This window comes from Haliotis cracherodii, unplaced genomic scaffold, assembly GCF_022045235.1.
Source record: "Haliotis cracherodii isolate W230 unplaced genomic scaffold, xgHalCrac1.p SCAF_10, whole genome shotgun sequence".
In the NCBI taxonomy this organism is placed as follows: domain Eukaryota; kingdom Metazoa; phylum Mollusca; class Gastropoda; order Lepetellida; family Haliotidae; genus Haliotis; species Haliotis cracherodii.
Window position 1 is genome coordinate 30,651,315 of NW_027266265.1, and position 14,065 is coordinate 30,665,379.

The window sequence follows — 14,065 nt, forward strand, 5'->3', positions numbered from 1 at the left end:
CTTTTTGTCCTTTGAAGCTATCGTTGAATAGCAACTCATATATTATTAATGCCTATTGACTGCTCATGCTGTCGTAATCTACTGGATTAAACATGAGTTGTTTCTATGGGCGCATTGAATCAACAATTCCAAAACCAAGAGCCATGAGGATGGCAGAATGCCTTAGTTTGCGCCTGGGTATTTTAACGTGAGATGTGACAGTTGAGCACAAACAATACTTACAATTATGTGGACTCGGCAGTGCAATAGCAGTGACTTTATAACCTCCTGTTCAATATATTGTCGAGGTCCAAATTCTACAATCTTAATCATATTACTTTGAGATAAATCGAGGAAAAATCGTTCCGAATAGTCATATATCAAATACCAGTACCGAGTCTCAAATGATGGGAACAGTAACGTGATCTTTATTTGCAATTTAGAGATTAGTTAGAGTTAATTTAATACCATCATTTGGTTAAGGATTTTATTATCATTGCAAAATAATACAATGTCCTTTGCGAGTTTTAAAACGCCAACCTTTATCCTGAATCCAATAACACACATTACGTCAACAAATGAGACAGAAACGATTCCGTAATCCCCCCAAAAATATCCGAGCGAACTATTCCGACTATGTCATAAGCAGGTTTTCGTGAATCACTATGAAATAGTGATGGAACCATGCTTTTGCGATACGGTGAGCGTATCCTGCCAACCTCCATCGATGGATCCGGGTTCGATTCCCGACATGGGTACAATGTGTGAAGCCCATGCAGGTCTCAGACGTTTAACACTTCGGTGAAACCCACGAGCACAGGTATGGTGCTGACAAACCTAGCAACATAATCGGGGCGAACCGGGATTCGAACCCACAATCATAGGTTTCTGGCGTGGCCAAGGGACGCAACTCTGCACAGCGAATCGCGGCGCCTTAGACGACTGGGCCACCTGTGCCCCCCTACTCTTCAGAAGTAAACCATGCAGACATATACACGAACGTACATAGCTGCAGGCGAGGCATACATTTTACATACCTGACTGTGTATTTAATGTAGCATGGACTGAAGAACTTCATGTGTGAGCAAGACAACGCAGACAGATTCAGACGATAAAGGGCGTTTCATCATGACATAGCTGTAGGGAAGAAATGAATAAAGAAAGACATTTCAAGTGTGATCATCTAACGCCTTCTTTATCAAACATTACCAATGTGGTGTGTTGTTTTGACGACCCTCCTCCTATGTTTAGGAGGAACACGAGCCGCTTTCTTTGGGGACAGTATGCAAGCAATCAAAGGTAGTCTTTTTTAATTCATTTCATACTTCGTTGCTGGAGATTGTTCTCCATATGGACAAACATTTATGGAGATGGATGGTTATTGATGAACATAACATTCTGTATCTGAAAGGACATATTTAGTCTACATGTGATCATTGGTGTCACCTAATACCAACCGAATCAAGATTTGATACTTATTCCAAATAATACCTCTGCTGACATCGCATTTAACTTTGCAATTGTGTTGTAGGTTAATTCTCCCCTTCATGTGAACGTTGGGTATGGCATAGTCGTTTTGAGACATATATGTGTAAATTGTCCTTTTGAAACCCTACGATTACGTGACTCCTCTGAATGTAAATATGAGCAGGTTTATGTCCAGACTTTGTGTTAAGTGTTTGCAAAATGGCTATTTTATTCTATTCTTTTTTTATTCTATAAAACGTAGTAGAATATTGTGAACTGTTTATTAATTGTGTCCATATAGCACTTCCCTGAACTACAAATGCGTAAAAGAGGCACATGCTCAACGAAAGGTAAAGTCGATCCGGTTAGTAATCTGCCCAGAAATCAACAACTTTCGTGAACACTTGACTCTCTTTTGTATAAGTTTGAGTCGGGTGCCAACGTGGCGCAAGATACAATTACCCTTTCTCGAATCGAACACCTGGTGTCACTGTTTGATAGTTATTCATAAACACATGCTTATTATGTAGTCGGAATTGTCCAACAGACTATGCTTTCAGAAGAGAGTTCATTTTGATAGTGGAAATTGTTTTGGCGCTTGTACATGTATTTACATTTTCACAAGATGTTAAAGTGGTTAAATCCTTGTCAAAATATAAATGTCAACTCCAGAGCATGATTCGTCTCCATTATCAAGAAAAACAGATTCCATTGGGCATAAAAGTCAAAATACCGGTGAATATTACAAAAATTGATCACTGAAAACTAGAGAACACACCAGGTGCGAAAACGGTAAGCATGTCCTGCCCTACCCGTACCACCCGCCACTCACAATTATATACTAGTATTTATCGCCTGATGCTGCATTCCAGGACTCCAGCCAGGCGGTGGCGGCCTGTACTCACCTTAAACATTTAAGCATTAAATTGACAAATTGAATTTTAGTTTGTGCTGGATAACCAGAGATGTAACTAGATGTAACTGCATCTGTTAGTATCTGCACCTTTAACTACATCAGTATATGTGACTGTATCTGTAGTTGTAACTGCAACAATATACATGTGTGTGACTGCAACTGTACCATAATATATCCTTATCTGTAATTGTATCTGTGATAGTGTATGGAACTCTATAAAAGAAAATTTGTTTCTTTATCCATGGTTTGGTTTATTTGTTGTTTAACGCCGCTCTCAACAGTATTCCAGCTATATGACGGCCTTTATCCATGACTGTATCTTGAACTATATTTGTATTTTTATCTGTCTGTGTTTGTTTGTGACTCGATAAGAGTCTGTATCAGTATCTATATCTGTACCTGTAGCTATATCTGTATAATGACATGTATCAGTATCTGTGTCTGTGTATTTATCCATATCTGTAACTATATTTGTATCCGGTTCCGTATCTGTATGCAACAATTGCTGTAACGGTATTAGAATTTGTACCGCCATGTGGCAGTATATATTGTAAGTTGTTTTTTTACTGTAAGTGGTAGCAAATTGAATGAAACATTAAAAATATGTCAAGTGTTTTGGTGGATTTTGGCGATACCTCCACGGCTGCTCTCTTAAATTAGAGCGACCTCCCTTTGTTGGTTTACAGTCCAAACGCTATCTCAGCCCTAGACACCTTCGTTATTACCCTCCCGGTATTGAGTACTCCCTTGTGAGGAGCTTGATTACAGTTGTTGCTTTTTCTCGGGACTGACTGCTTCGTTCGAGGATCTTCGCAAAGGAACAGTTTCCCAAAGGCCGACCATACATGTACCCATATAAGTGCAAGAGGAGGTTGCCATTGAAATACAATTCTGAAATCACCGAATTGTCTGTCTGTTTCCAACGTGGGTTCCTGAACTCAATAACGGTGCTCGTGTCTGATTCAAGACATTCGATTGTTACAAATCCTTGGCAGTCATGAGTGCACTAACTCATGTAATAATCCTGCAGTTGTTATGCTCTCGTTTTCGAATTCTTTCAGATTAGATAAAGTGGTTGTTGTTTGTTGTTTTTGTCGGCAGTCTGTAAATAATCGAGTCAGGACCAGACAATCCAGTGATTGACATCATGAGTATCGATCTACGTCATTGGGACATGACATGCATCAACCAAGTAACCTGATCCCGTTAGTCGCCTCTTACGACAAGCATTGTCGTCTTTTATGGCACGCATGGGTTGCTGAAGACATATTCAGAAAGACACCGCTTAAGAATTGGCGCCCCATATATCTTCTTAACACGCTGTACAAAATAATAAGCATATGTATCACTAAGAGAATTAATTAGACTCTGCATGTGTTGATACATTAAAATCTGACAAGGGAGGAGCATAAGCGATAATATTAAAGTTACTATATGATTTGATCGATGAAACAAGGAAACAAAATAATTCCGGACTACTGATCTGAATTGATTTTGAAAAACGTTTGATAATGTATCGAAAGATTTTATGAATATGTTAGTCCTTGAAAAGTATGGTATCGGCCCAGTTCAAACTCGTGTAATTCAAATATATTCTTCTTATATTCTTTTCTTTATTTCTTCCTTTTTGTGGCTGAACAGAATCAAGCCACAATTTTGCTTTAGATACTCCTGACTTATTTAAAAAATGTCGGTCCTCAATATTAATATAGGAATTTGATCAGCACCATGACAAATAGCAATGTTAGGTTATACGATACTGTTCGTTTCGCAAATCGCCATTTTTGTTACTTGTCCAGCGTGCATTCTTTCGCTTCCAACAACAGTCTCCTATTTTTTAAGGATATTTTTCGTTAAAGTTGTTTTTGTATATAATCATATCTAAATGTATCATAAATACTTTGAGAGACCCTAATTATTTTTTTTATTTTTTATTTTTATATTGTTTAAGATCTTGCAAACAAAAAACTACGTTTTAAGGCGCAAATACAAGGGGTGGTGAACGTCCCTGTGTGTTAGGTGGGGAGAATGTACGTTTTAAGGTTTTAAATTTGGAATGAAATAATTCTATTTTCAGGTAGATATCTGCAGAAAAAGTATATCGCAAATAGGATATTCCATAAGTCGAGTGAAATATCGAGTTTCTCTCATCTCGTGATGATATCGTGAAAATATCTTCTTTCCCCCCACCACTCGATGAGAGAAACATGATATTTCACTTGACACATGAAATATCCTCTATATCAAAGTAAAGGAGGTAGAGAATGTTGTGATAGCCCAATTGAAACTGGCAATGTATCCCAAGGGTGATAAAATGACAAATACAACTAACAGAGACTTTGGTTTGGAAGGAGATACTTAATCAATATAGTACATGTACAAGATACACTAAATTAATAGAATTCCAGAATACTTTATACATGAGACTATTTATACGAAAGAGCAATTGTGTAAAATGAAACTTATTGATAACGATATATGGTCTTTTTGTAAATCTTCAAATGAAAGCATGCATATCCCATGCATATATTGAATGTGATGTAACTGATGGTTTCTGGAGAGAATTGAACCGGTACCTTCAAGATTTTCAAGAAAATATGAAATTATATAATCGCATGTTACTGTTTGCAAAATAACATATTCATTTATCAATTATAAAAAAACGTGAAACCATCAGTTGAACACGCTTCATGTGGTATATATCGTCTGTATGCAGAGTCGAAAAATACACTGCAATTGCAAGTAAACGATATCTTAACTACATACAGAAATGGAAATCACTTGCAGATAACATTTCAAGATATATCAACGATATGATTATGTGAGTCTGTTGCCATATGTTCTAAACTAATGTGCATTGTCCATTTCAACCTTATTATATTTGATAAAAAGCCGAACATGTATCACCCACTGTATATTAAATGTAACCTATTAGTATTTTAATTATTCATTGATCTTGTATGGTTATTTACTCATTAACACAATATTTAGTTGTACATACTGATTTCTAGGTCAACGTTCTCGTTTCGAATCAACACGTAACATTATCCATAAATGTGACTTTAACTGTTACTTTTTGTATATCCGCATCTTCACCTGTATTTGTATATGTAACTGAAAATGTAACTGTATCTATATTTGTTAAAGGAACTGTATAAGTATCGTATTTGTATCATCTGCAACTGTATATTTGTGTCTGCATTTCAGTAAAACTGTTCTTTCCTTCATTATGCCACTCCCATTGTTTTGTAATGTTTCAATAGAAGTACGTGTACTCTAAGAACACTCGTGACACACATCTGTTCAGAACTTTCATGGTTGACTACGATGCCGATGAAATCAGACAAGACAGGACCAAACAACGGGTCAACAGATATGCCTGAAGAACTCCGTCTGATGCTCCATACACTCGAGGAGACAATGGAACTGCAGCTGACTCTCAGTCCAGTCAACACAGTCAACATGCCTGTGTACAGCATCCACAACACTGGAGGCCACTATACATCAACATATACTGAGGCGATAAACGAAGTGAGTTTAGATTATAGAATACACTGGTAACAAGATTATAGAATACAATGGTAACAAGGAGGGGTAATAATATTTGAATTACATCTGAAAGAGGTGTGTGCATAATAATTAACAACACGGGCATGATGAAACCGTGGTCCCGTGATGAGAGTTCCATATATCGTCCCTTTGTTCTAAAGATTTGACTCTTCTCAGGTTCCAGTCACATTCTGTTCCGTTGTTTGCCAGTATTCAAGTAAGGATGTTGCTTTTCCACTCACATCATGCATAACACATCAACTTGTTCACTCATGGGTCAATTGCAAAATACACGGGAAAGAATTTTCGCAAGCTCTCTTTATCATGGCCAAACATTTTAGATACGTTCTCTCATTTAAAAAAAGGTCAACCTTTAGCTGTCGCGACCTTGCTTGGAGAAGATGAGGGGTTATTTATTATGCATGATACTGTCTCAAATCTAAAGATCAAGGAATTATGTCAATGCAAGTTTATGCAATCTTTCTCAATCATATCTATATTCTATTTAAAAATGCATACTTCATTTTTAATGCATTGATAATACTCTGTAACTACAGCATTCATTGCTCTTTCAAGTGTGTAATGGCACAGAAGGACCAGAGTGTATTGTTATTCATAATGTAAGATGATATAGCGTCTTCTGTTGTCATTTGTTATATTATTAGTATTAGTATTATGTACAGATTAAAATAAAACATGCAGAAAAGGGGGTTTGGGTGATCCTGGCACAGTCAGGCTGGTTAGCCTCATCATGAGCTCAGGGACCTTGCCCCCTCTTCATGCAGCCACGACAGCGAAAGGGACTTCTCCCAGGAAGCGCTGTCAAGTTTAACCAATCCAGAACGTTTCGTACCAGTTTGTCAGAAGGGCTGTATTCCTGGCAGCAACCCCGGGTACTCTCCCAATGTCAATCAACAGATTGGGAGGTACCAAACCTAAGACCCTGCAAACAATAGAAGTCGGACAACTTGGTACTTGGGATGCAAGCGTGACATTTCAAAAGAGAGGTCCGCAAATTTGCCTTTTTTTCCTGAATCTTGTCAATAACAATGTTATTGTTGTTGTTGTTGTTGTCGTTGATGTTGTTGTTGTTCTTCTTCTTATTATTATAGTGTATACATTATATAAATTATGTCTCATTAAAGACATTGGCAAAAAACTCTACATTGCTTTAATTTTCATATTCCTCTACGAAGACCCTCTGTCTGGGATGTTCATGTAAAGGTGATTCAATTTTATCCAAACCTCCTCATCTAAATCGTTTACTGACGAAGACGATGGTCTTCTTTGTGGGACTGGCTCCTTTGATATTTCAAATATAATCTTGGTATGTACGTGTAGGACGTTCTTCCCACTGTTTGCATATTCGTCGTTTCAGAACTGTGGGTTATACAGAAATATGAAATACCATGGAGCATTTGTGTGTCGACTAGATGAGGATGGTCAGTTTGATATTGTAAGTATTCTACCTGCGATAATTTGCGTCAATCCCAATTCATATTACATATCCATTTTGAAAAGGATTGTTGTCAGAAATCGAAACATCTAATTGATATAACCTTTAGGTCACACTGTTGATGGGTGATTTTATATGCCATTGAATTACTGGGCAGTAAGCTGTATTGATGTGTAAATGTACTTCATGTTATGTTACGATTGTTACTTGTATACCAATCCTTTGTTGATCTTTTTGGTTTCACACTGAATTCTTTTCTGTAGATTTCTGCGTAAACAGTTTGTTTCAATTTGGAAGTGTTTATAAATCATTATGAAATAGTTATGATACCAGCTGTCATAACGGTGGCACCCGCCACAAAGACATGCAAAGGCAAGTCTAATAATCACCTGAAAAACCACACGGGAACATTGGTACAGGTCAAAATATGGAATTGCATCGGACATCATTTTTGTCACTGATTAGAAATTTAGATATGTCCTCCACATGTCTACTATAAACTATTTTGAAAGCTTTACTGAAGCCTGAGATCTTGTAATCTTGATGAAACAACTTTTAACCAATAGTTGTATGTTGATCTTTGAAATATTCGTTGAAAGAGCATGCTGGACTGGACATCAAAGGTTGTGAAATGTAGACACCAAAGACTGGAGCTGTGGAATATTGGTCGAAATAAAGATGAATGTACAGAAAGTTAAAGTCATTCCTCTTGTCATACAGTTTTATGGGGATTTTTTGTCACACTGAATATAAAGACATAGATCTAAATATTTGTTTTGCTGTCTTATATCATGCCCCTGTTTAAAAAAACGGGGGGATATAGCGGTCAGCATGTCCGCCATGCAGATCAGTCTAGTGGTGAAGTGGTGCGTTCTTGAGGATTTGGGATATTGAAAGATACTAACTTATATAACGTTTTCCTTCTATGAACTGAAGGTATCATATGGCAATGAAACCAAAGTGAGGTATAAATAGCAAAACTGTATTTATATTTAATCTTCTGATGACTCTTATTTCTGTGGGACTTACTTTGTACTGTCACTGGACAGGAGCTTACGGTCCCAGTATTGTGACCAGATAATTGCGTGGTAGTGGTTTCCAACCCACTTTAACTTAACAATAATAAATTACAAAATTACTGAATAAAATCCGCCAGAGGAATCTCAGCTTCCTGGCGTATTCAAATAAATGCTAAGCATCACAAGATAAAATATATAGAAGACAGACGCTGCAACCAAGTCTATATATCAGCCAAAAAGAACATTTGCCACGCACCGTTTGTACCTCAGTCCACGCCCCCAAATAAGTTTTGTTTTGGAATCCTATTACAGAGCATGTGATTTCAACACTTTCATTTGGACATATTAAATATTTTCTAGGAATGTTATGGTTTCTCTCTCTCGTGAATTGACTAACTTTATCTGGAAAACTTGATATTCAGAACAAAATCGCAATCCATTTGTCTATATCTACTACGATAACGTTTCCTATACTGGATGTGTGTAGCTAATCTTACTACTATTTTCTGTTTGAAATGAAAGATGAGTTAAAATATTATTATACCTATTATGTTTTTCTACGACGAAAAAGTTTTCACTGGTGGAAGTGTGTATAATAATCTCATAAATTTAGGGGGCGGTCGGGTAGCCTAGTGGTTAAAGTGTTCGCTCGTCACACCGAAGACCCTCGTTCGATTCCCGGCATGGGTACAATTTGTGAAACCCCTTTCTGGTGTCCCCCGCCGTGATATTGCTGGAATATTGCTAAAATCGGCGTAAAACCATACTCACTCACTCGGTCATAAATTAAGCTTCTCAAATAAGTTAACCCTGAACAGAACCGCCTGTTGTGTTGTGGATGGAACGCCTGCTCGGAGTGGTTCGATCCCCTTCCCGCTTCATGCCAACAGATGTTATAAGATGTTATCCTGTAGAAGTTAACCTGCCTTCCGCTCGCCATTGGGGATATGAAACCAGGAATGGTCGGTTCAGGGCAAGCATTTCCTGTCTGAGTTGGATATTCATGCCCCAAATGCGCTATGTTAAATCCCGGTTTAATGTTTAAATACTCAAATGTGTGATAAAATATTATTTCTGAAGAAAGGTCTATGTACAACATGTGATATAAATGAATTTACAACGTAAATCTTACTGCATGTGAAATGTCAATGTTTTGTAAAGTTCTTCTTCAAACACTTCACAGATGGGCACAATGCTAATTCGTGGACATCAGTACCGCTTGTGGCCAGCAGATACGAATAGTGCTGGCAAAGCACATATCCACGTTTTGAGAAGCATAAAGGAAACTGAAGAAGGCGCAACGGATTTCATTATCAGAAATAATTCTAAGATACTTAGTGGTAAATACATGTATGTGACGAGAGAGAAAAAAGATATGCCCGTTCAACTTCATTGTATGCAATTGTAACGATTAGCTCTGACACTGTGGTATAGTGCGCAACATGAACATCATATATGTGAGTGAGTGAGTGAGTGAGTGAGTGGGAGTATAATCTGCGTTTATGGGGCCTTTACACACGATGGCGACCTTTGTGCCTCCCGTGTGCCACTATAAAATTTGCCAGGTCGTCGTTGGAGGTTCAAGGGAGGCAGAATGGGTTGCCTAGGTCGTTCGAAGGTGGAACATAGGAGGTTCAGACATCGCCATGGACGCCATGGTCGCCGTGAATTTTTGAACATGTTCAAAACAGTCGCACAAAGGTCGCAGAGGAGGTTGGTTACAGGTGGCTCAAAGGAGGCTGAAGGGAGGCACAAGCATTGCCGTTGTTGCAGAATGATGGCACAGTGTTCGCCCAATGGTCGCCAGGTAATAGAAGCGTTCTTCTGAAATATTTTCCCGTCAATCTGGGCGATGCTTCTGCCATTTTGCTGCCTCCTTTAGGCGACCAACAGCGCGCATTGAACGATGGCTATGGCGACCGCCGTGCCTCCATTCGGCGACCACGGCAACCCTTGAGACACCATTACAATGCTTCTGCCTCTTTTCTGCCTCCTTGGACCAACCTGTAGTGCCTTCTCAGTCTGCCTGTGAATAGAGGGCTTGTATCTGCAGTGTTTCATTGTGGCTGCAGACGTTGAACAACTCGAGCAGTTACTGCTGAACAACTGCTGGATCAGTAACATAGAAACATGATTTTCTGGGCTTAGGCGACCATTGAGCGTCCTGGTAAGTTTTTGATCGCTGAAAGGTGGCACAAAGGTCGCAGCGCTGTGTAAAGCAATATTCAAGCAGTATTACGGCAGGGGTCGCACGAAATGGGCTCCACATATTGTTGCCATATGGTAAATTATTCAGGAGCCGGCTTTCAGTGTGATTAGCGAAGGAGTCAACCACAAGGCTAACCCACCGCCCACTAGTTGTCCAATTGTACTACAACAATACCAATATATTTAACATATTCTATAAATACAAAATTATTTGAGAAGCCACTGACATCAGTAATATTACTATGAATGCCCCACTGGATGACTCTGATCATGATATAGATAATAACCTACTTACCTGTAAATATCCCTGAGGCCAAGGTGTTTAAAAGATACATGGGTCATTGGACTCGCTTTCAAAGAATTGTGATGTCAGCAAATTAATGTCTGTCAAATCACACACAAGCACGCACGCACGCATGCAAGCACGCACACACACATTTAGCTTGGGTTACACTAGTGGTTAAAAAGTTCGCTCGTCACGCCGAAGACTCGTGTTCTATTCTCCACATGGGTAAAATTATTATTTTATAATTTTTTGTGTCCCCTGCAGTGGTATACTATGCTTGATTATTCCTAAAGCGACGTAAAACTCAAAGTCTCTCTATCTTATTGCACCAGGATAGACATTTCCCTTTGTTTCCTGGTAAATATACGTACATGTATTGAATTAAGGAACATGTACATCTATTTCAAAGCTATTTCAAATATTATCTGTCTTTTGAATCTCAGATTCTGAAAGCCACGCTAAACATTATTTCATCAACTCTCTGAACGGGAAACTAAGAATGCACATCTGCAGGGAATTGAATCTGTGTCTCCATTGCGACAAGCTCACGTTTCTGCTCACGTTTTAACAGCATGGCTATTCACCGCCATATATATATGTTTTTAGATGAGTTTTATAAACGACCTTTCTTACTTAGTGGTTTAAGAGCAGATACAATTAAAAGTACCATTTAGGTACAATATAAATACACTGCCATGCCAGTTTGTTAACAGATTCTCTTTGAACAGAGACTGCGGCACATAATATAAAAGTATGACACATACATACCAGATTATATTCTCTTATGTTTGGTTAATGTCGATGCACGTAACTTTCAGATGCGGACGCTGTCCCAATCCCGCCTTTGGCAGGAACCACACAGACCTACACAGTGGAACTTGTGATGCACACCGATAACAGAGATTACACAAAGTATGATACATGAGGACATTTACAACTGCAAAGTAGTAATCTTGATCAAGTTTTTTTTGCATAATCATTCCTACACGCTACATTTCATAAGTAACCTCCCCAAGTTTACCCGCCATTTGCACAACTCATTTAACCAATTTCGCGATATTATTGCGACTTTCGTTGTAGTTTCATGGCACTATCGCTGACGTTTCACGATACAGGTAAGGTACCTCTGATATACATGTATCTGCATTGACATATGCAGATAGGTTACTCTGAGTTGATTACAAAGTCAAATATAGACTGATCATGATAATTGAGCTGAAGACTTTTTTTATGTACATATTTGTAAAAGTGGGTCAGTGACATTCGTATTGATTGCAGTAATTGTTTCAAAACCGACATTGTTATTTCTTTTAATTTGATAACAAATTCCATCAATTTAGCTATTATAACGGTAACGAACGAGAGAGAGAGAGAGAGAGAGAGAGAGAGAGAGAGAGAGAGAGAGAGAGAGAGATTCAAACATAAATGTTCGTTATCCTTCTGTTCTAGCTTCCAACAACAGTTTGGTATAACGTCGGAAGCAGCAACGATTGATATGATGTCCCTTTGGTATTCAACGATTGCCGAATTTGTAAGACATGTCCCTAAAGATATCTTTGCATTCTGTTTCAGTGTGGTTAAGTAAGAAATACATTTGCTGTGTTTTCGGTGTATCCCTGGGGTGTTTAAATGTCAAGTATGCACCAGAAGACTTGATTTGAGACATTCAAATTCCCGAAATACATTTTGAGATTTAAAAGAACAATTTTTCTTATTCATTTCCAGATTACATTGACATACGGAACAGTCGTTGAGGATGATCCAGAAATAAACATCATTGTCAAGACTATAGGTCTTATTATAGCAAGGGTATGGTATTGTTCATGTAGTATGTTTTCTATTTTGATTTGCGACTTTCTTTGTAATATAAGGTGACAAGAATGAGAGTAAATTTGAACAGAATAGTAGCCCACGTTCAGGCGTTAATATGCTCATTTAGATATTTAGCGCTCTGCAAAAGTGAGTAGTTGCTTACGACTTGATAACGTGTCTTGGCATCACAGAAGCATATGTTCACTTCCAATTGCTACACAAATGATTAAATTACCAATGTAAGGTAATAACAAATTCGCCAACAACAGTTGCAGAATAGTTCCCATTTCCAGTGTCTTCTCTGGTCATGGAATCTAATTCAAGTTTGAAATTTGCTTAAAGTTCTGACAGAGTCAGATTTAATGTACTTATAACATATTCTACAAACATTAATACACGCAGTGACGGACAAGGACTATATTAGTTAATTTTAAGTAAGTTTGCGAACAGGCCTGATCATTAAACATTCACATCAGGTTTGGATGACCAATAGAAATTTCCAACTACGTTACTCTGAGACAAGGCTATTGATCTCTATGTAATGACGTATTAGTTTATCATGAAATTAAGTTTAAGTTCCTGACAGTCCTCAAAATGGTGTAGGCACATTTGTCTTATATATGTTATGGACCCCATATGGTGAGGCATCTACAAACTCGGATGCGGTGCTCACAAATTTAAATCGAGAAACTTAATTACAATTATAACTCCTTAATACACATTCGGGAGGACAGGCGAAATGCATATGAGGCAATGTAGAGTGAGTATTAGCAATCAACATGCTAGCGTGATAGATTCGGTAATCTGTTCATCTGGGTTGTTTGACATATTCTGTAACGTCAACGAGTAACTTCACATTTTCCTGTACTGGCTAGCTTACGTACTTGTGTAAAGTGAGTGAGTATGGTTTAACGCCGCTTTTAGCAATATGCCATCAATATCGCGGTTGCAGACACCAGAAATGGGATTCACATATGTTACCCATGTGAGGAATCCAACCTGGGTCTTCGGCGTGACGAACGAATGCTGGAACCACAAGGCTAACCCATCATAGTAATAAGAAGGCTTTCACATTTGTTTTGATCAACGATAAAGATAACGAATTTATGTCCAACTTCCTGAGCAGCGAATGCTTTTCTTTATTGGAAAAGAGTGGGTACTTTTAACAATTCAAGTCAACAGAGCTAAAAAGGAAAGAAAGTAAATATACATATTTAAACAAGTTTACGAGAAACAATGACAATAACTCTTTTTATGACTATAATGTGACTAGAAATAACTCTAACAGTGTATGCAGTGAAAATAAAGTTCAAATGGAACAGGACCATCTTCATGCGCGATTCTAAACAGTTTAGGGCCACTCTTAAAGGGGT

At 38.1% G+C, this 14,065-nt stretch overlaps 1 protein-coding gene across 1 annotated transcript; it reads left to right on the plus strand.

Annotated features, from left to right (window-relative positions):
* The first annotated feature begins 1,262 nt into the window (after positions 1 to 1,262).
* On the plus strand, positions 1,263 to 12,755 carry LOC139448922 (uncharacterized). Its single transcript, XM_071230438.1, has 7 exons — positions 1,263 to 1,278; positions 5,670 to 5,893; positions 7,290 to 7,367; positions 9,570 to 9,726; positions 11,699 to 11,792; positions 12,330 to 12,411; positions 12,606 to 12,755. The coding sequence occupies exons 1-7, from the start codon at positions 1,263 to 1,265 to the stop codon at positions 12,753 to 12,755; spliced, it is 801 nt and encodes a 266-aa protein (XP_071086539.1).
* Positions 12,756 to 14,065: the final 1,310 nt, after the last annotated feature.

What these genes read in the sequence shown, in the direction of transcription:
- LOC139448922 (XM_071230438.1), top strand. An exon ending in AGGATGGTCAGTTTGATATT is followed by an intron (nt 7,368 to 9,569) that starts GTAAGTATTCTA and finishes AACACTTCACAG; the next exon opens with ATGGGCACAATGCTAATTCG. An exon ending in TAATTCTAAGATACTTAGTG is followed by an intron (nt 9,727 to 11,698) that starts GTAAATACATGT and finishes CGTAACTTTCAG; the next exon opens with ATGCGGACGCTGTCCCAATC.